Here is a 21,185-nt window from a genome sequence, read left to right on the forward strand (position 1 = left end):
AAAACTCAACAAAAGAGTCACACTTTTGACATAGGCCATTATACAACCGGGGGTAGAATTGCATGTTCCCCTCAACTGAGGATTCAGGCGATTTTACCAGAGGTGGCCAGCATCATGAGGGGGTGATTTAGGCAAAAAAAACATTTTTGTCAAAACATGACTTAGGCCATTATTTTAGGAAGGTGACGATATATGTTTATTCCACAGGCACAAATGTGTGCCTTCAATAGTCTTTGTGCTTCAGGCTCAAAAGTGTGGTCCAGTCTTGTAGAAATCTTCTGTACATGTGATGGAGGCGTGCACGGTGCCAGTAGGGGGCGTGGTCTCGTTAGCCATGCAGTAAGCAGTGTGCTCTGTGCATGTGATTGAGGAATGGCATGGATATTCAAGTGTATTTGAATGGCATCTGTTTGTTTTAGTCAAGATTATGCTAAAATATACTTTCCTCAACTATATTTAAGTCCCCTATGAAGAGCCAACCTTCAATTTTGAAAATTCCCAGTTTATTCCCGATTATTCCCATAATTTCCCATACATTCCCATAAATCCCCATGGAAAGTTTCCATTTTTGAAAATTCACGGAATTTTGCAACCCTAAGCACAGGTAGCTGAGAACGAAGCTGTAGCTCTGACACTGACAGTGACCTACAGTATGAGTCCTCTGCTGGAGGACATGATGGAGACAGTGTCCACAGTCTGATTATTGTTGATTGATCACAAATCAAACCTCACTTCATATGTGAGTCTTATTCAAAATAGAATTCAAATAATCCAGACCATCATTACATCACAACTGAACTATAGTAATCCCCTGTATTCAGGCCGACTCCAGTCTTCATTATCTCACCTGCAGTTGGTCCAGAAAGCAGCTGGATGTTGAGCACATCACCCCAGTCCATCCCTCGCAGTTTAAAACCCCACTGGGCGTTTTCCAGGCTCTTCATGGTCTGACTCCACCTACGTAACACACCTCATTCACTGGCCCTCAGTCCCTGGACAACCAATCTCTCTTGTCATGACTCAAACTAGAAGGAGACTAACAGAACTTCCATGATTGTGGAATCAGTTGATGATAGAAATGAAATGACTTTTTAAATCCAGGCTAAAGACACTTTTTATTCACTGGACACTGATTCCTTTATCTGTTGTCTGTAATTCTGTATTTGTTTCTGGTTGTCTGTTGTTGTCATTGGTGTGTTTCTCTGTGTTTTACTTTGTATTATATTTTTATATTTTCTTTTATATTTGTCCTTTAAACAGCACTTTACTCGACCTGTGTTTAAATGTGCGGTAAAAATAAAGTTTACTTCACAAACACTAACAGTCAAGGTCACAGGAGGAGACTGCAGTACTTTAATAAATATGAGCTGCTGTAACATCGTCAGATTTTATAATCTCTCAAACATAAACATGAGAATCAGCCTCATGAAACCAGTATCGGTTAGTATCAGATATCTTTATGTTGACATCTGTGTGCAGGTCAAAGGTCACGAGGTGTGAACACCTCCTGTGCTCACATCCTGTGGAGCAGAGACAGAACTGCACATCAGTGAATGTCTTCCACCTTTGTGTCTGAAGATAAAAACAACAGGAAGTGAAGAGAAGTCTGAATCAGTGGGGAGCAATGATGGGGAGGCTGAACAGGGATGGGAGTTGATGAGATTTTATCGATACCAATGCCATTATCGATTCTGCTTATCGATCCGATTTCTTATAGATTCCCTTATCGATTCCTGTGGATTTTCTGTGTGGAAAAAAGTAGGCCTGTACAGGTTTTCAGTGTCAACAATGCAAATTTTATGATGAATCTCTAAACACTGAACAAGACAGATAACTGCTCTGTGGTTGTTCAGTCCCTTGAGGAGGGGCTGCTGCCTGCCTCTTTAGGTCTGCCTTGTATTCATTTACAAAAAGAGAAAAAAAAAAGAAAAAGGCTCTTGGATGGGAGCCGGCTCCCCTCCTTCACTTAAAAGAGCCAGCTCGTTTGCGACTGACACATCACTAATACATACCTTCACTGCTCTGCTGAGACTGGCTCTCAACTGGAACTGGTTCTCCATTCCCATCCCTAAGCATGAACCTTCCTCACATCATGTTCTCCATGTTTCCATTGTCTTAGCTGTGACTGGATCCTTTAACAACCTCCTCTTCTTCTTCTGTGGTTTAATGGGAACGACTGGAGAATCAGCTGTTAACTCCATCAGTAGGGCTGTGTATTGGCAGGAATCTGGCAATACAATACATATCCCGAAGGGGGGTGACGATACAATATATTCAGAGTTTTTCCTGGCCGAAAATTAGGCGGGGGTGGTACTAAGCCGTACGACCGGGGTGTTAATATCATGTAAACGTCGACAAGTACTAGAATTTTGTCGGAAGGTGATGTGCCTTATTGATTCAATACAGGATGCAGCATTTTATTTTCAAATACGGGACGATTCCGTATTATATGGGATGGGCGGAAACCCTATTCACCTGTTTGAAGAGTCGCAAATTCAGGTCGCCGCCTCCTTCCACAGGTAGGAAATCCAGCGCATTCGTACTCTTCTTCTTTGGCAATTTCAGATTGCTCTGCCTGATGCACGGATTACGATACAGCGCCACTACATTTGCCAATCCACTGAGTATCGAGAAAACAAGTACTAGAATTTCGTCAGGAGGCGGCAAGAAATTTGACCAAGGCAGCCGCCACCCAATTCTCTATGCAGGAAAAACCCTGATATTGCGATATATTGGGATACTATAAGCATTGGCGATATATTGCATTTTTTTTTTCCAAAATCGTATATTTTTTGAAAAACTCATAGAATAAAGAACACACAATGTTATATGCATAAACAAATACAGTGTATTTTTTGCATTCAGACTCAGAACAGTTGGAAACTTGTTGCTTTAGCTGGTGGCAAGCTATGGTGCTGCGTCTGAAAAAGGTTGTAACACGTATGATCCTGCCAGGTAGTCGCACCACCAGTCTAGTCATGACACAGGGTTTTCCCTAAGTGCCGTACGGCCGTACATTAAAGCATTTCCAGCCGGCTAGTCTTTCCCTCCTGAAGTCCTGCGTCTGTCCGAGAAACGCAGATTTCTAATGTGAGACTGCGTTATTGTGTTGTTTTGAGAGGAGAAGATCTCTGCAGATAGGTTTTTAAAAAAACGCATTTTGACCCAACTCTGCATCTAGTCTGCAGTTGATGTGAACTCGGGTAATCTCGGGTGAGCTCGTAGTTACTGTAAGTAAGTGCAATTAAACCTTTGCAAGTAAAAAGCCAAAACTTTATTAATACACCTGTTCAACCTGCATAAATGTGAACATATAGAATGCGATATTGATATATGATATATCTGCGCCGGAGGCCTGTACGCTCGCGAGATCTCTTCATCTGTGAGAGGAGTGGAAGGAGGGGGAAAGTCAAATGGCTGAATGCCTGCTGCCAACTAGCGGTCAGAGGCTTAAATACAACACAAAACCACCGTCACAAAACCAGTCACCATGTAAACTATTGATAGAATATTGATAAAACGCGTTAGTATCACATCATGAAATATCGCAATATTTTTGTGTGTTGACATTTTCTTACACCCCTACCCATCAGTCAACTCAGGTTCACACAGACTTCCTGTCAGATTCAATCAGCTGATTTTAATGTGCAGGAATATGTTCTCTAGTTTAAACTAGGGCTGGGCAAAACGATTATTTTTGTAATCGATTAATCTAACGATTCATTTTTTCAATTGGATTCGATTGGATTATCGATTATTTTCCCATTATTTGACTTAGATAGCAATTTACATATGCTAATTTATGTATCTCAATGAAAAAACACAAATTTCTTCATTCCAACCTATTTTTATTGATTTCACCAAAAATTACCAAATTCTAAATTAAATTCAAGTAATGAAAACAATAGTGCAATCTGACGTCAGAGGTAGTTTAACAAAAAATAAAATGAAATAAAATACTTTCAATAAATAAAACAAGTTCTTGTGCAAGAATCAAGAAAATGTTATCATCATAAAATCAATAAAATATGAAAAGCAGCAGTTTTCTTTTTTAACACACATACACTCTGCCTTTTCACTCAAGAACATTGTGTGTGTGTGTGTGTCTGTGTGTGTGTCTGTCTGTGTGTGTACGTGGGAGTGTTTGGATGAATGGCGCGGTATGATGTTTAATGTTACAATATGGTTATAAAATGTGACGAATCCTTGCATAACATAATATGGCACAACAAAACAAACAAGAAAAGAAAAGTGGATATTGTAAAAAGTTGAAAACTTAGTGTTTTGTCATCAACACAAGCTGCGCCTGGTTGCCGCCTTTAGATGTGCTGGTGCATCGCCTTCGTGCTTTTATAATAAGCCATCTCCATTTTACAGCCGACAAACGACAGAACTGCCTCCTTTTACGGAAAATAGTCCCATACCTTTGAACTACGAGTTCGTGTTCTACATTGATTGGTATCGATACTGCCGCTACTTGCTGCCGCCATTGTTTGTTTTCAAACGACGCATCGACGCACAGTTTTTGCGTCGACGTATTTTTTGCGTCGACGTAATCGATGACGTCGACGTAATCGATGACGTCGACGCGTCGCCCCAGCCCTAGTTTAAACAATCAGAGGCCAGGTGAGTGCCGTGTTCATCCAATCAGTTGCAGGATGAGTTCAATCAGCTGACCTGTGAATGGAGGACAGAGCTGTCAATCATCTGATCTGATGACCTGTGCTTTCATTTCTGTCCCAGATCCTGGAGGAGTCTGGATTCAATCTTTCTGCTGGATCTGTGATTGACAGGTGGTCTGTGATTGACAGGTGGTCTGTGATTGACAGTGTGTGGGGCCTAAAGAGGCACGACCCAATGTAACCACAGAGAACAGTAGTATGTGTGTGAGTGTGTCAGCTTCAGTGTTTGTTTACAGCAGACAGATCAGTGTGTTGTATTGATTCTGTTGAGGACTGTAGTGACCAACTGGCCAGACCAAAGTAACCTGAGACACACACACACACACACACACACACACACACACACACACACACAGCTTCCCAGAGGAGGTGTGTATTTTTTTTTTGTCAATTTCTGTTTGTGTTTTCATTTATCAGTCAAATCCTGTCTGACTGTGTGTGTCTGTGTGTGTGTGTGTTTCTGATTCTGGATGATTTGGTTTAAGTATCATATTTAAGAAAAATGTGGGTCCACACAAATCACATGATGACACAAACATTTATTATTATTAAGGACTCAGTCTAGGCTTGGACAATTTCCAAAATGTAATATCTTGATACAGTCCAGTCTTAATATCACGATATTCAATAGTTTGATGGTTTGTGGTATCTAGCAGCTGAGCTACCAGGTCCCCCAACACACTCACATGATCATATGTTCAGTCTTTAAGCGCCACACAGAGTCTGAAGAGCCTGATTTGATTCAATTCTGATTCACAAGGTACCAATCCAATGCAATTCCATTCAATCAGAGATATTTCAGCTACAAGAAAAATTTTTCTTGGATGTGAATCAGATTCTCAGAGGTGCTGTAGATTGTTTCTTCTGAGCTGGCACATTAGTAAAATATTCATGTTTAAATTAGGAATGGACCCGAAACATTACGTTACATTAATGCTCTTTTTATTTAATGTGACCAATAGTTTAGACACATCTGAAGGAATAACAAGTAGGTCAGTAACATGTGTTGCTAACGTACCTCAGTGCTCCGGCTACAGTGTGTATGAACAGGTACAAACCTGCTTCTTCACATTTTACATACGGATGTTTTTGTCCAGCTCTTCATAGTTTTTAAATCTGAAGTACAGCCACATATCCGCCTGTAGACCTGTTCCAAGAGAGGAAATGTGTTTGCCATGTTGGTGTCTGGTCATGTGACACTAACAGAGTCACAGCTTCATATTAAAAGGTCCATTGCTGGATTTTATGAATTTATATGAGATTATTGAAACGAAGATCGATTTGAATCAGAGAATCGATTGTTTTCAACCCAGCCCTAACAGCTTCATCTATTGCTGCCCTATTGATCTATCAGTAAACTAAGATGATCAATAAACTGGAGGACAGTAGTGAACTGTGTGATAACAGAGTAAATCTGCATCTGAACCAATCAAGTCTCGGACCAGGCATTTCCCATCATGCTTTGAGGCGCCTTGATCTGTCGATCAGAGTGAGTCAGGATCAGGTCGGACAGGAATCTGAGTGGTGGTGCTGCAGCCATCACAGCCCATCAATCCTGGATCTGGATCCTGGATCCTAACTAATGACTTCACCCTCTCCCTCTGTGTGGAGAAACTCTCACACTGTGCCACACGACTCAGATGGTGGAGGTCCCTCATGGCTCCTGCAGCCCCACCCATACTGAACATGACTGACCTGTCAGGAGGAGCTGGTTTAACAGTCTGGAGATCTGGACTCTGGATCAGTGACGGCCCACAGCTGTATGAGACAGGAGTGCTTAAATCCACATCATGAAGAGGGACAGATATCTGACCTTTAAAACCCAGAATCCCAGAACCCATCAGTTAACACCATGAAGAGTCCTCAGTGAGCAGGCACACACACACACACACACACACACACACACACACACACACACACACACACACACACACACAAATGCTCCCCTCCTCCACTGTGTGGGAGAAGAACATAAACAGCAGGAGATGCTGAGCTCAGCACAGACAGGCTGGTGGGTGTGTGTGTGTGTGTGTGTGTGTGTGTGTGCCCCTCCCTGTTTATGGCCTTTTGTCCTCTGTACTGGTTCAGTCTCAGTCTCCATCACTCACAGCAGCTTTCAGCTCTCAGCTTTCAGATTATTGACAGAAAATTACCTTGTGAATCAGAATTGAATCAAATCAGGCTCTTCATGTCATGTTTTTCAATGGCAGACACTTTTTATTAGTTTTGCTTTGGACTTTTCGCACTTCCTGTTTTATTTTGTAATTTGGTTCCTTGTGTGTCTCAGTGTTTTTGCTTCTTGTCGTCTTGTTTCTGTGTAGTGATTGTCTGATGTGTTTCACCTGTGTGCAATCACCTTGCCTCCTTGTCTATATAGTCTTTGTGCTCCCCTTTGTCTGTGTTGGTTCGTCAGTCTTGTTCAGGGTTTGTTCATGTCACGTTCACGTTTTCTAAATAAACCTGTCTGAACCGTTCTCCCAAGGGTTGGCTGCATTTGGGTCCTACTTACCCCTCAAACCCGTGACACTTCAGACTCTGTGTGGACTGAACATATGATCATGTGAGTGTTATGACAAACTGGAAGATGTGAATTCATCCTTTCATGTTCCTCTAATAACCACAGCTAAAAGTTCACTGTTGAGATGTGTGTTGGGGGACCTGGTAGCTCAGCTGCTAGATACCACAAACCATCAAACTATTGAATATCGTGATATTAAGACTGGACTGTATCAAGATATTACATTTTGGAAATTGTCCAAGCCTAGACTGAGTTCATAATAATAATAATAATAATAATAATAATAATAATAATAATAATAATAATAATAATAATAATAATAATAATGTTTGTGTCATGTGATTTGTGTGGACTCACATTTTTGTTAAACATGATACTTAAACTTAGACTTAAACTCATCCAGAATCACACACACACACACACACACACACACACAAATGAAAACAGAAATTGACAAGAAATACACATCTCCTCTGGGAAGCTATGTGTGTGTGTGTGTCTCTCTCTCAGGTTACTCAGGTCTGTTACTCTGGTCAGTAGGTCACTACAGTCCTCATCACAATAAATACAACACACTGATCTGTTTGCTGTAAACAAACACTGAAGCTGACACACTCACACACACACACTACTGTTCACTGTGGTTACATTGGGTCATGAGTCTTTAGACCCCACCCACTGTCAATCACAGACCACCTGTCAATCACAGATCCAGCAGAAAGATTGAATCCAGACTCCTCCAGGATCTTTAGTTTAAGTATCATGTTTAAGAAAAATGTGACTCTACACAAATCACATGATGACACAAACATTTACTATTATTAAGGACTCCCGGTTTTAATATCAGTACAATCTTTGAGTTTGACACTAATGGATTGAGAAAATCATCTGCAGAAGAATCAAGAATGGAAATAATGATCAGATGCAGAGAGGCAGGTTGTGGAAGAGAGGCTGAGCGTGTGATTACCAGAGGAGAACAGAATCAACTGGTGAAGCTCCGGTCACCTGAGAGACGATAGAATCAGTCCTCACAACAGCCTCAAAACATCTGTTTAAAGGAAAGAAGAACCAGGATCCTCTAAACCTTCAGACCCTTTAGTGAAGCTGAAGCCCTGAACTTCCACAGAAGCAACAAAACACGAGTCTGGGGGGACGTCCCAAAAACGGATTGACATTTCTAATCCCGCAAAGAATGACAGAGGAAGAGAATGAATCATCACTCATCAATTATTTTAAATAAAACTGTCCTGGTCAGAGCGACTTTATCCTCTGTCTGTACTGTGTGCAGGTGTTTCTATGTGTCATGGCTCATGTGTTGTTGTGTTGGTCTGTGTGTAATTATTGTGTGGGTTTGGTGTCAGATTGGTGGTCATTGATGATTTCTTCTTCATGTCACAAACACTAGACTTCAGAGTAGAAACACCTGAACACACAGATTTTATCCTGCAGTGACTAATGAAGAATCAGGCCTTTCCTGAAACTGTCAATGATCCTAACAGGTTATTTCTGATCGATCAATCACCTCTGACATGTCATCTGATCAACGCTGACCTTTGATCTTTAATCAAGTACCACGAACGGTTGTTAGTTTTGTTAGTATGTGGCCCTTGTATGTAGTTGGTATGTTTGTGGACATAATGTATTTTAATGAGTTTAATTTAAAGGACAGAATGAAGTGTGGAGAGGATGAAGGTCATGTAGGACAAAGCTCACTTTGATTCTTGTAATATGTCTCTGACTCTATGCTTTGACTCTTTTAATTGCTTGTCTCTGATTTCCCATGAATCAATTGACTTACCCATTATAAACATTTATAAAGTATTTACATTCAGAAGCTGAAGTAGAGTTAATGGTGAATGTGGAGGAGATGTGGCAAAAACGGCATGACATTTAAAAACACAAAGACACCACTGTCATAAGACAGTGAATGATGACACTGTATGTTTGAATATGGAGGTCATAGTTATGATTTGTCACAGACACATGTTTGTCTTCCGTCAATCTGAGACTATGGAAAATAGAAACATACAGGTCATTATATAAAGAGTGTTGACAGTTGATACATCAGGTCAAATCACAGCTGTTTCTACAGAGTTGTTCAGTTGATTATACACAGTGTTGTCTGTTATTACTTCCTTCAGTAACAGAGTGTCTCTGTGTCTTCTGTTGAAGTCTTTGTGCAGCTGTTGTGAGTGAACACGGGTTCAGGAGGTCACTGTCAACTCACTTGTTGTGTTGCTGACTGTGCAGTTACTGTTGTTGGCTTGTTTTCAGCCCTTACATTCCTCCAATAGACACAGTAGCACAGTAGAGCTACAGTAAAACAGCTGAGGTTCACAATTCACAGTAAAATCAGAGCAGAAACAGAATACAGATCATGACGTGTCCCGATGGTTCACCTGGTAGAGCATGTATCATTAAGGTGTGGTCCTAACCGCAGAGGCCTGGGTTAGGCCCTTTGCTGCATGTCGTCATCCTCTCTCAGTCTCTCTCTCTCTCTCTCTCCCTGACTTTCCTGTCTCTCTCACTGTTGCTATCAAAATAAAGGCTAAAAATACCCTAAAAAAATAACTGGTCAGATTGACCACCACTACGTCTGATCATGTTCATGTGAAGACAAGAAAATGTAAAAACCTTCCTCTTGTTTGAAATGATGATGATGTGTATTAAATCAGTCATATTTGTGAGAAATGTTCAGCTCCACAATTTGTTTTTCTTTGTCTTAGAGAGAGAAGTTTGACTCTGTGCTGCTGTTTACACAACAGAACCTGCAGCCCCCTCCTCTCACTGCTCCAGTATTCACATTGAGCCTCATATCACTCAACATAATCAATGCTAAAGTGTTAGCATGTGGCTAATGATGCAGTGATGGATGATGATGTGCAGATTCCCATAATGCAGCCTCTCTGTTGACAGACAGGACAGTCAATAAAAATGAGGTGTGGTCCTTTAAGAGCATCGCCATGGAGACAGTGTGAAGGGCGAGATACAGCAAATGAGAGTGTGTGTCAGAGAGAGAGAGAGGAGCAGAGCGAGCGAACGAGCATACCCTTAAAGTGTATCGTCATGTAGAGAGAGAGAATCAGCAGACCTCAGTTATTTATGAGGCTCTTCTGCAAATGGTCTCACGCACACGCACGCACACACACACACACACACACACACACACACACACACACACACACACACACGCACGCACGCACACGCAACACACACTGGCTCCCTGCTGTAGATCTGGGTTGATGAACAATCTAATGTAATGCTGCTGTGTGGCTGCAGCAGACGAACACCACGGATGTCTCTGCTGCATTACACTCCCATCAGCCCCGGCTTCATCTCCAACCAAACACACTGTCCACAGCTCCAACTACTCCCTGTGTTAGGAAGCGTTTACCAATATGTCAAAATAAAAGTCCTGATCTGGAGCCTCTGACCTGTTTGTATGTGAGAGTAATTTAATTTAATTAATTAAAATTTATTTTAATTAAAAGTCTGGTGTTACAGAGAGCTGAAGTGAAACCTGAACTTCCAGGTTCTGATCCAGAACAAAACTTCATTCACAATCCAACTGACATCTGCTAGTACAAAGCGCAACCTTCAACACAGCCTTGTTCAGCAGTACACCATGTGTTTCCCTTCATGTGATTAGATAAGGATGGAAACAACCTAATATCAATGTTCATTCAATATTCATGTTTTAGCTGCGTTTAACGAACACCATTTCTGACATGTCCTGGACACTCAGAGCTAAATATCAAAACTCGACAAAAAGAGGTGAGTCCATGAACGAGTTGAATGGTCGCTGTGAGTCCAGTCCAGCGGCGATTGCTCTAAGACTGCAAGGGAAGCTCAGCTTCCCCTAAAATGTCAACAAAATAAGTGGTCAAATATGTCCTGTTGTGTGAACATTTCATTGACTAAATATGCGCTAGAACACGTTCATCTTTTGTTCAGAATCAGCTCCTTATCACAGGTAACCGACACGACTTCTTCTCATTCATCCCCGCAGCGCCACAGAGCTTTACACAGTGTAGACGCCGAGCGTCTCCTGACGTCACTGGGGAAGCAGAGAGTGGGTTGTTCCACTGCAGCGAAACTAGACGGTCATTGGATAAATGCTGGGCTTTGTCCGGCCCATCGGACGTTCAGCGTCTCTGGGGGTCTATGGGGCAGTGGGCTGGCCCGGACGCTCGGCTTCTGCATGATGATTGGATGAGCTGTCTGAGGCTGAGTCCCTTTTTGATTGACAGCGAAATGAGCGAATCAGCGATCTTGAAGTATAAGCATCCACCGGAGCCGTTTTCAAGTTTTTCATTCCGTTCGGAGTTGATCTGGAGACGTTACTGATCCTCAGCGACTTTGTCTTTGTTAAAAACGACTAGCTTTGTGTTTGGCGACTCTCTTCTGTCACTCTGCGAATTTACATTTAAATAAACGGACACATTTTATGATGTAGGCCGAAAATGAGCTTCCCCTCCTTATAAGACCAGCAGCCGCCACTGGTCCAGACCATAGACTGTATAAAGATGGATGCGGACTCTGTGATGTCACCCACAGGTTTCTGAAGAGCAGCTTTGAAGCTCAGACTGAGCTGCTCCACTGTCGCCATGGTGGGGCAAGTGTACGCTCACCCACCTGTCACTCAAAGAGGCCACACCCTTAATAACCTCCATAACCTTGAGTCTTAATAAAATGTAAACAGGTAGTTATATGAAGTTATATAAACAGTCGTCATGAAGGAGGAAATTAGCTCTAGAGACCAAAAATGTACCAGGCTGTGAACATGTTTATTTCTGCTGTAAAGTTGGACAGTTTAACATGGGAGTCTATGGGGATTGACTCACTGTTGGAGCCAGACTCTAGTGGTCAGTAGAGGAACTGCAGGTTTTAGCTCTTCAGTGTTGACTTCAGTTTTCAGCCCAGGAGGTTGATGCTTGGTTCAGATGTGTAAGCAGCAGGACACAGAGATCAGAGGTCACAAGTAGAGAGCTGAGACATGACTTTGTGGATGTGGATGAAACCAGCTTGTAGTTTCTTCCTGTGAGCCTGTAGTCTCTTCTGTGAAGCGCTTTTTGAAGGTTTAAACTTCACTGCAGTGGATGGGGATGTGTCTTTGAAAATGGAAAGTAAACTCCAGGAACATGCTTCATTATTGATGAAATAAAAGCTGAATGAGAGATGTGTTGTGCTACTGAAGCTGGAGGAACAGAGGCCAAACAGGAAGTGATGTCATGACTTCAGCTCTGTATTCTATATTTTTTTGACCTCTGCACTGGTGACAGTCAGAGCCGGAGGATTTATGTTTTCAGGTTGTCCGTCTGTTCCATTCTGGACACGTTATCTCAGTGACACCTTGAGGGAATTTCTTCTTCTTGGACTCAAGGATGAACTCATTACAATTTGATGGTCAAATGTCAAAAAGTCAAGGTCACTGTGACCTCACAAAACAAGTGTTTGTCCATGACTCATGAATTCATTCACTAATTATGACAATTTAACTCAAATGTCCATAAAGATAAACTGAAGTGATGACATCATCATAATTTCTGCAAAAACACTACTGGCCATTATTCAACACTGTAACTCAGGAAGGAGAGACTGTGGCCATATTTACTGTAGCTTAACGTGTTGGTGGAGCTAACAACCACAAGAAGGTAAATCAAGTTTTTTACTGTTGTTAAATCTCATGTTTAGACTCAAACCAGCAGTGTGTTGGTTCGTCACTACAGTTCCTGACCTCCCTCTGTCTGTGTCTCTCTGATGGCTGCTCAGTTTTGCATGGTACATTCTTCAGGGTGGAGGTTTGGAGGGAGGTCTACTGCAGTCCTGCAGCTCCGCTGTTTCCTTTATACATCACATTGTTGTAGAATAGTGTCATCAACAGCACATTGACACACAGCTACAGTCCAGAGGAGGCTCAGTCCATCAACATAGTGAAAACACCTGATACAGACAGTACATTGTGAATCTTGTAGTGGAGTGTTTTCTGTTGGTGCAGTGAACGCAGCACAGAGTGGCCTGACTGTTCGTAGCTGCTGAAGCTGGATTAAATGTTCATTTATGTCTGACACATCTTTAAGGGGTTGTTTGGGGATTAAGACCTCGTTTTAGGGTTAGGGAATACATAATGTACATAAAGTGTGTATGTGTGTGTGTGTGTGTGTGTGTGTGTGTGCGTGTGTGTGTGTGTGTAAATTTCCAGGTGAGAGTATACACACACACTGTTGTTGCCCAGGCTGTGAGTATTTCAATTTCCCACCCACACTGCTGCAGATCTGCTCCTCAACTGCAAAAATGCACACACACACACACACACACACACACACACACACACACACACACACACACATATACACACACATTGCAGTAATTCTATAAAAGAATGCATGTACATGAAAAATCATCTGCGAGGTGTACAAACTGAAAAGCAGTGATACAGGACGAAGCAGTTACTGATGGCGGGTGGGGGCTGGAAGGGGGCATCATCCTCTTCCCCTCTGTCACGCCCTGGCGCCTCGTCCTCTGCTGCTGCCCGCCCCCTGCTGGTCAGACTGAGAACAGACTCTGCAGTGACACAGCAGCAGCATCAGGCTGGAACACGTCTCTGTGCTTCAGTCTGAGTGAGTCCAGCTGCTCTACTCTCAATATTAAACCATATGCAGGTCAGGTTCATGATGATGATGATGATGATGACATGCAATGCAAATAAATATCCTTGGCCCACATGAGCTCACATGACAACACAGATGAACAGAAACAGGTTCAGAAACGTTTCAACATTTGTACAGATGATGAAGAAAAATAAAGGACAAAGACTCAGTCATCCATCCCACTTCTCTCCAGGGGCCAGATGCATAGATGATGTGTACACAGAACTTCTTCTTCCTCGTCTTTCTTCCCTGTCTGATAACTTGTGGCACAGTTTTTATACAAACTGATGGATTAAAGGAGTGTCTTCATCCATTTATGGTTAATTGTGGAAGTGGAAATGAGGCTTGTGCACATGCCTCCAATTTCTCCATGAGTGAGAGTTATAAAGCAGAAGAATGTGTATGAATATTTTTGGTTATGTGCATCACATAGTTTTAGTCATGAATCTACACAGAGCTTTATGCATCAGGCGCCTAGTGAGACTCAGGTCACACAGTCCAGAACAGCTGTTTTCCTCCCGAAAAACTACACTGGCTCTTCACTTACATTTGGAAAAGAATCTAGAGAATAAAAATGATCTGAAAACAAATCGACAGAGGATCAACTACTATAAAATAGTCTTCCACGGTGCATGAAGTCATTGTAGTGATGTAAACTCTAATGAAGAGTACACAGTGTGTCATACTGCAGAGAAAAAGCTGTAATGGACATTAGTGCACAAACTGCTACTCAGGTATTGATCTTGATATCACATCTGAAATATTCATCATCACTTTATGTCCATTAGAGCATCACTGCATCACATCTAATGTGACAGTCGAGACGTGTCCATATCCCACTGCTGCTCCCATCCACTTTAGTTTATTACCTCCGCTCAGGACGTCACTTTGTCTGTTTGTTGTTTGTCAGCAGGTTTACACAAAAATACTTGAAAATACAATTTGCACCGAACTGAGTGGAAGGAGGCGTCCTGGTCCAGAGAAGAGCTTGTTTTATCTTGGTGCTGATCCAGGGGCAGATTCTGGAATTTCACTTTCCTTAATATTGGGAGATTATTTGACATGTTTCTCAGGAAACAATCTTTGGATCTTGATGTAAAAAATCAGGCACGTTTATGGAGTTGATCTATGAGTTTTTACAATTTGATAATCTTGATCCTTTTATTTTTGTAGTATAAGAGCTGCACAGACGTGTAGGATTGTTTGAGTTTGGCAGAGGTTTGCGCTCCACTAGAGCTGGATGATATGACCTGTAAATACTATTATTGTTATTTATATTTTTAGGTTATATGGTGATACACAATATATAACTGGATATTTAGAGATCTCCTCTAAAGCGCTTCATAAATGTGTTTTAACACTTTGATGCATAAAATCACAGCAGTCTGATGATTGAAACATCTGTCTGCATTCAAACATTATTGTTTACTGTTTATTATTATTAGTGGTTTCTATGGGAACTATTTTTAATTTTAAAAAAGGGGGAAATCACAACCAAGAACCAGTTGGTCCATCTCCATTTTCAGTCACAGTTTGTCAACATGTATAGACTGTAAACTTCTGTTGCTCTCTCCAGTTGAAGCCACATTGGAAACATCCACTCAGAGGAGAATCTGCAGAGCAGGCAGAGGTCAAGCTAAGCTAACAGGCTACGCTATAAAAAGCTATGTGATTTAATTCACTGAGAGGCTCAGAGGCTACCAGCAGTTACTGGACACTTTTAAGGTGGAATGTTTCCTTGTGTGTTACTCAATGCATGATTGACGTTTAGAAATCAATCAATACACCTTGTATGTCAATATGACAACTTTGACCATTTCATTTGTCTTTATTAGCTCTCTACATGACACACGCTTTAGTGATGATTGGATCTTCAAGTGCAAAAACATTTTTATAAATTATTTCATCACTTGGAGAAAAAATAGATTTTTTCAACCCAGTCCTATTTACTACATCCAACATGGAACAAGCTGCGATACATGAAGTATATTCAGTAAATCATCCACCTCTGCGCTCTACTCTGTGCTGTTCTAGTTCTTGTTGAATTCTTCATTCATGAGAAGGGAAACTTGAGAACGGAGCAGATGTTCCACTTCCTCTTCAAGGAAATACTGACAAGTCAAGCTGCAGGGATCAAACCACCATATGCTTCATCAGAGCTGCGACACACACACACACACACACACACCTTCCTGACACCACACCCACTCTACGTCGTGATTGGTCAGCTGAGTTTGAAATTGTGTTTTTCTCACTTTTCATGTGAACGAGTACAGTTTGTTCACATTAAACTGGTCACATGTTCAAACATCTGTTTCCTGATTCAACAATTTTTCCAAAATGGCCTCCAGACTGTGTAACTGTTAAACCTCAGCTTGGTGTTTCAGTGTGTGTGATGTGAGGGTCAATGACTGTACGGCAATGTGTGTGTGTGTTTCAGGTTGTGTGTCTTTGATATAAATAGTCATGTTCTCCCTCCACTCCCTGATATTTACACTCTCAGAATAACCCCTCTCCTCTTACCGCAGGATCACATTCACACAGACCTGGACCCAGAGCCGGACTCCAGACCTGAACACAGACCTGAACACAGACCTGAACCCTGTCAAAGACACCCAGACTCTGAGAGTCTGACAGCAGCATGTCATGCTGGTCTGTGTTGTGCTGCACTGAACTGTGGTCAGTCTGTGTCCTTGTCCATCACTGAGAGATGTGATTGAGTCACTAACAGCCAGATCCAGGGTCAGTTCTCCATCACGCATTATTGACAGGGTTATTGTTTAATGAATAATCAGACTGGTCCTGAATCAGCTCTTCATTCTCTCCCAAGGACAAAACTGTGAAACAATGTTCAAATAATCCAGTAAATATGACACTGACCCCCCCACACCCCACCCCACTCTGGAGGCTCTGCTGCAATAAAGTTTATGTCATAATTTATGTGGAGCAGCAGCGGCTGCAGGAGCCTGAACTATGTGACGTGATTCATGCTCATGACAGGAACGTATTTCACTACAACACTCTTATGACAACAGGCACACTGTTAATACCAGCAGTAGCTGAACCAGAGCCTGGGCTCTGTCCCATTAGAGTCTGAGGACCTCTGCTGCTGTGAGGACAGAGGCACTCAGAGTCCAGGAAGTCCAGGTTTAGATGCGAGGACAGAGGTGTCCTCTCTGCTGTGTTTCAGCGAGTGCAGCTCAGAGTCAGTGACAGCAGCTGGGTGCTGTGTCGTCACATGGGCGTGAGCTGTCAGAGGTATGTGCACCAGAGCCTGAACTGACTCCTCTGATCCTCCATTGACTGTTGAACTAACTCTCAGCTCACTGAAGTGACTGCTCATTGATTAGCTTACTCACTGACTGATTGACTGACTGATTAACTGACTGCCTGTAAACTCCTCTAATCTCTGGTGTGAAGCTCCAGTCCACTCTGGGTCCGGTCTCTGAGCAGAGTCAGATTTCTGTGCACGATGACCCGTTACTGCAGCCTGTTCCGTCGCCTGCTGTCGGGGGAGAGTAAAGGAGAGGAGGCAGACGAGGAGGAGGGCAGTGCTCACAGAGAGAGCAGCCAGCAGGGTGAGTCCACTCCACAACACCATGCAGGGCTTTACTTACCTCTGCGATTCCCCTGAGGGAAATCTACCTGCAGCAGAGAGTGTTCAAGATTTAATCAGCTGTAAGCATCATTGATACGAGTGAGAACAGAGGGAGAAGTCAGCAGGTTGACTCAAGTAAATGATGGACCGCTCCGCTTTAACTTTAGAGTGTATCTTGTTGTCTGGTTGTGTGTTTGATTTAATTTGAAAAAAACATGGAAATGAACAATCAAACAAAAATAAATCCCAAACACATTCACTACACCTCTGTGACAAGCCTCATCTGCACAAAACTAACAGGAAATTAAATAATTTAAAGCTCCATATAGTCTAAAGGTCTCTGTCCATGTGTTGTTTGATTATAAAGCAGGTCTAGGTTCTATATTAATACTTTGAAAGTATCAAAGCCTCAGTCCACAGAGAAGTGCACACAGCCTGTATTCAGAAACTGAGCCTTAAAACCAGCTGTCAGGACTTCTGGAACTTTGTGATGTCACAACAAAGCAGTCACTGCTCTCAGCCATGCCCCAAGCCCCGCCCACCTGGACCCACAATCCAACCTTGCAGTATTTGGTTTCTCTGGGTGTTTTTCTGAAATCTGCTATACTTTTATTAGATCACTCAGAAAACAGTCAGCCAATCAGAAGATAGGCTAAGAGCCTCCTCTCCTCTGATTGGCTCACCAACCTGTTGTTACTAGAGCTCTAGAGAGAAGCCTGAGAGAGGAGATGTAAAACTACACTGAGATGGTTTTTGGTTCTTAAAACCACAAATATATCTTCTTATGGATCAACACTTCAGATAAAACACAGAAGAGGAAAATATGGAGCTTTAGATTATGAAAACAATGTGAGCGAGTTCAGTTTGAGTTGTGAGTTTCTAGTTTCACTAGAAACCAGACACCCACCAAAGAAAAGGTGATGACTCTGATGGACTGGGATGATCTGATGACAGAGGTTTTGAGCCAAAAATTGACCAAAATAAAGATATACAACAAATACACTCTATGTACAGGAGACACACAACTAAACAAAGACAGCACAGATAGATGTAGATAAACAGTCAGACGTGTCTGGATGATGGACACTGGATCAGGTTGTGTGTGAGTTTGGAGTCTGTGCTTATTATTTAATTATTATTGTTTATTTATTGTTAACTTTTATTATTATCAACAATGAGCTAATGGACACATGAATTTATCCTACGGGATAAATAAAGTATCTATCTATCTATCTATCTATTCTGTGTTTGTTCCTCATGTTCAGGTGTGTGTTCTGTTTCTCAGTGTATGAATATTTACAGGCCTGTAGCTGTGACAGTGAACACAGTAGATACAGACCAAACTCACTGTCTGTGTGCAGGTGGTGTGTGGCCTCTGCACAGAACATGCAAATAATTGACAAGAACATGCAAATACACGTGAATAGTTTATCCACTGTGTGGAGTGACCTCTGTACAGTCCACTGCAGAGAAGGATACAAAGCTATAGAGGAGGTTGATGTATACATGTAGACATTGTCAATGTGCAGAGAGGATGATGGTCTCTTCGTCAACTGGAGGAACTGGAGGCTCCAGTGTTTTGATGTGTGTCATATATTATGTGTTAAAGCAGAAATGAGCTGAACCAAATGATTATTTAAAGCAGCAGGAAATGTTTCTGTGCAGTCAGATGTGTTCCTGCTTCACTGTCGACTCAGCCTTTGTTCAGCTTTGCTCTATAGAAACACTGCTGCACCGAGTTGCACACTCAGGACCACACTACAGAGGAGGACACAGACACTGTAAGAACTTACACAGGCTGTAGGTATATGTGTTGGTGCATACAGACTGTTGTAGGTGCTGCAGGTTCTCCTCCTCATGTTATCAGTAGATTATAAATATCAGTGTTAACGTCTCTGATCAGGTCTCAGTGTCTCACACCTTCATCAGCTCACAGCCAACCATGTCTCACTTCTCAAATGTCCCCACACACACACACGCACACGCATGCTTCTTGTTGGAAAGTGTTTACAGTGTATTCAGTGCAGCGGTGACCTCAGTGGTTTGTGTTGTTGAACGCTGCCTTGCTGCACAAACATCTGCTGTATTATCAGCTCATAATGTTTGTTTACTTGTGCAGAAAGAGTCAGGGCTCGTTGTGTCTGATGGAGACACACACATCAGTGTCTGATTGATCAGCAGTGAGCTGTGGTCACTGACTAGAACTGGTCACTGACATTTTAACCAGCTGAGGTTTCACTGGGAGACATGTGACTGTAGACAGGTAAACACCTGAGCAGAGACATTCACATCCTGCTGACCTGAGACCAGCTACGACTGTGTCCACCTTCATAAACAAACTGAAGACTCTCCTGTTATGTTACTGTATACAGCATGTGTGTATCTGTGTGTGTTTGCACATATGTACATGTGCAGTAGTAATGAAATACGCTGTAGGAATAAAACGTCCTTGATTTGAGTGTTTTCACTAGTGATTCTACTGAATCATTTCAGTCACTTCCTGCTGTCAGATCAGAGAACGATATTACACATCGTTTTGGAAGACAATGACAAACAGTGTGTTGTATCATTAAGTCTGGAGGATGTTGTCTGCTGCTGCTGGAAACACTCAGACTGAACCAAAACCAGGAGCCAAAAGAGTCTGAAAAGCTGTGGGCTTCAGAGGTGTAGACAGTTCTCTGTGCTCTCATCACCACCTGCTGGTTCATCAGATTATGAGTTAGCAGAGATTGTGATTACTTTATGAGGGGCATTGCGATGGCCGCACCAGCAGCCACACATTGAACCAAGGCATGGTGGTATCTCTTTTCATTTGTTTAATCTACTCTAGTCTTTAGTATAACACAGTTTTACTAGCAATATTTGACAGCATGGTTACCTGTTTGGTGTGCACACATGTAGTTAACTTTCTTTGTCAATTTTGCTTAATTAGAGCTGTTTGTTGTGTTATGAATGAGTTACCAGTTCCTGGGGGGTTGCAGCTGGAGTTGACGGGCTGGCCATCAAAAGGAGGCCCACTTCCATCAAGCCTGCTGTTTCTCCAGCATCGTTGGAAGGGGCAGTGTCTTTATTAGTTTGGGTTTTTGGTATTAATACTTTGACAATTCTGTTGAGTTTATTTGTTTATTATTTTTTCTCAATTAATATGGGGTACCATTATGCTGACATGTTTTGTCCTTATTGTAGTTTGCTTAAATAGTTATGTTTTGGTCTGTCCCCTATGTGTCTGAATGGCCTGATCAGTCACTATATATGTCTCCCCTATGTTTCAGTCAGGAGGTCAGTTTTGTGCTGTTAAGTTTGTTTCAGTTAGTGCTTAAGTTTAGTTCTGTTGCATTGACCTTTTCATGGGCCCAGAATTATAGTTTGAAGCATTATTTGTCATTGCGTTTCCTTTTTGTAAATAAAAAAAATGGATATTATTTTTCTAAAGACCTGTGTCTCTATAGTCTATCTGCTCAGTCCCTGACAGGCATAAAGTGTGATTCTTCATTCAAACACAAGTCACAGTTCTCATACACTTTGTATCATCAATAAATAGAATATTAATAATCATAATATAATAAAATAATATTAGTAGATCAGCTGTGAACAAGAAAAGCTGAGTATGTTTAGAGGGTCAGATCGTGGAGTGTCCTCAATTCAAAAACATAGAGAACAACATTTTTAACCAGAGACAGAAACAGAACGTACATCTAAAATTACCTTGTGTGTGTGTGTGTGTGTGTGTGTGTTCT

General features: G+C 41.9%; 1 protein-coding gene across 2 annotated transcripts in view; it reads left to right on the forward strand.

Moving 5' to 3' along the window:
• LOC111663362 (fibroblast growth factor 12) overlaps nt 1–21,185 on the forward strand; it is a 72,773-nt gene that overhangs the window by 5,271 nt on the left and 46,317 nt on the right. The window contains exon 1 of one of the 2 annotated variants that reach the window (XM_023417531.2): nt 16,939–17,428. The exons of the other annotated variant lie outside the window; for it this stretch is intronic. Coding sequence (XP_023273299.1) covers nt 17,323–17,428 — 106 coding nt within the window. The 5' untranslated portion in view covers nt 16,939–17,322. Of the gene's footprint in view, nt 1–16,938; nt 17,429–21,185 lie in introns of those variants that run through there. 2 annotated transcript variants of the gene reach the window in all.

The sequence above is a fragment of the Seriola lalandi genome, unplaced genomic scaffold (genome assembly GCF_002814215.2).
Source record: "Seriola lalandi dorsalis isolate HSWRI2012SDOR001 ecotype SW California unplaced genomic scaffold, Sedor1 jcf7180002054575, whole genome shotgun sequence".
NCBI classification, from domain to species: Eukaryota; Metazoa; Chordata; class Actinopteri; order Carangiformes; family Carangidae; genus Seriola; species Seriola lalandi.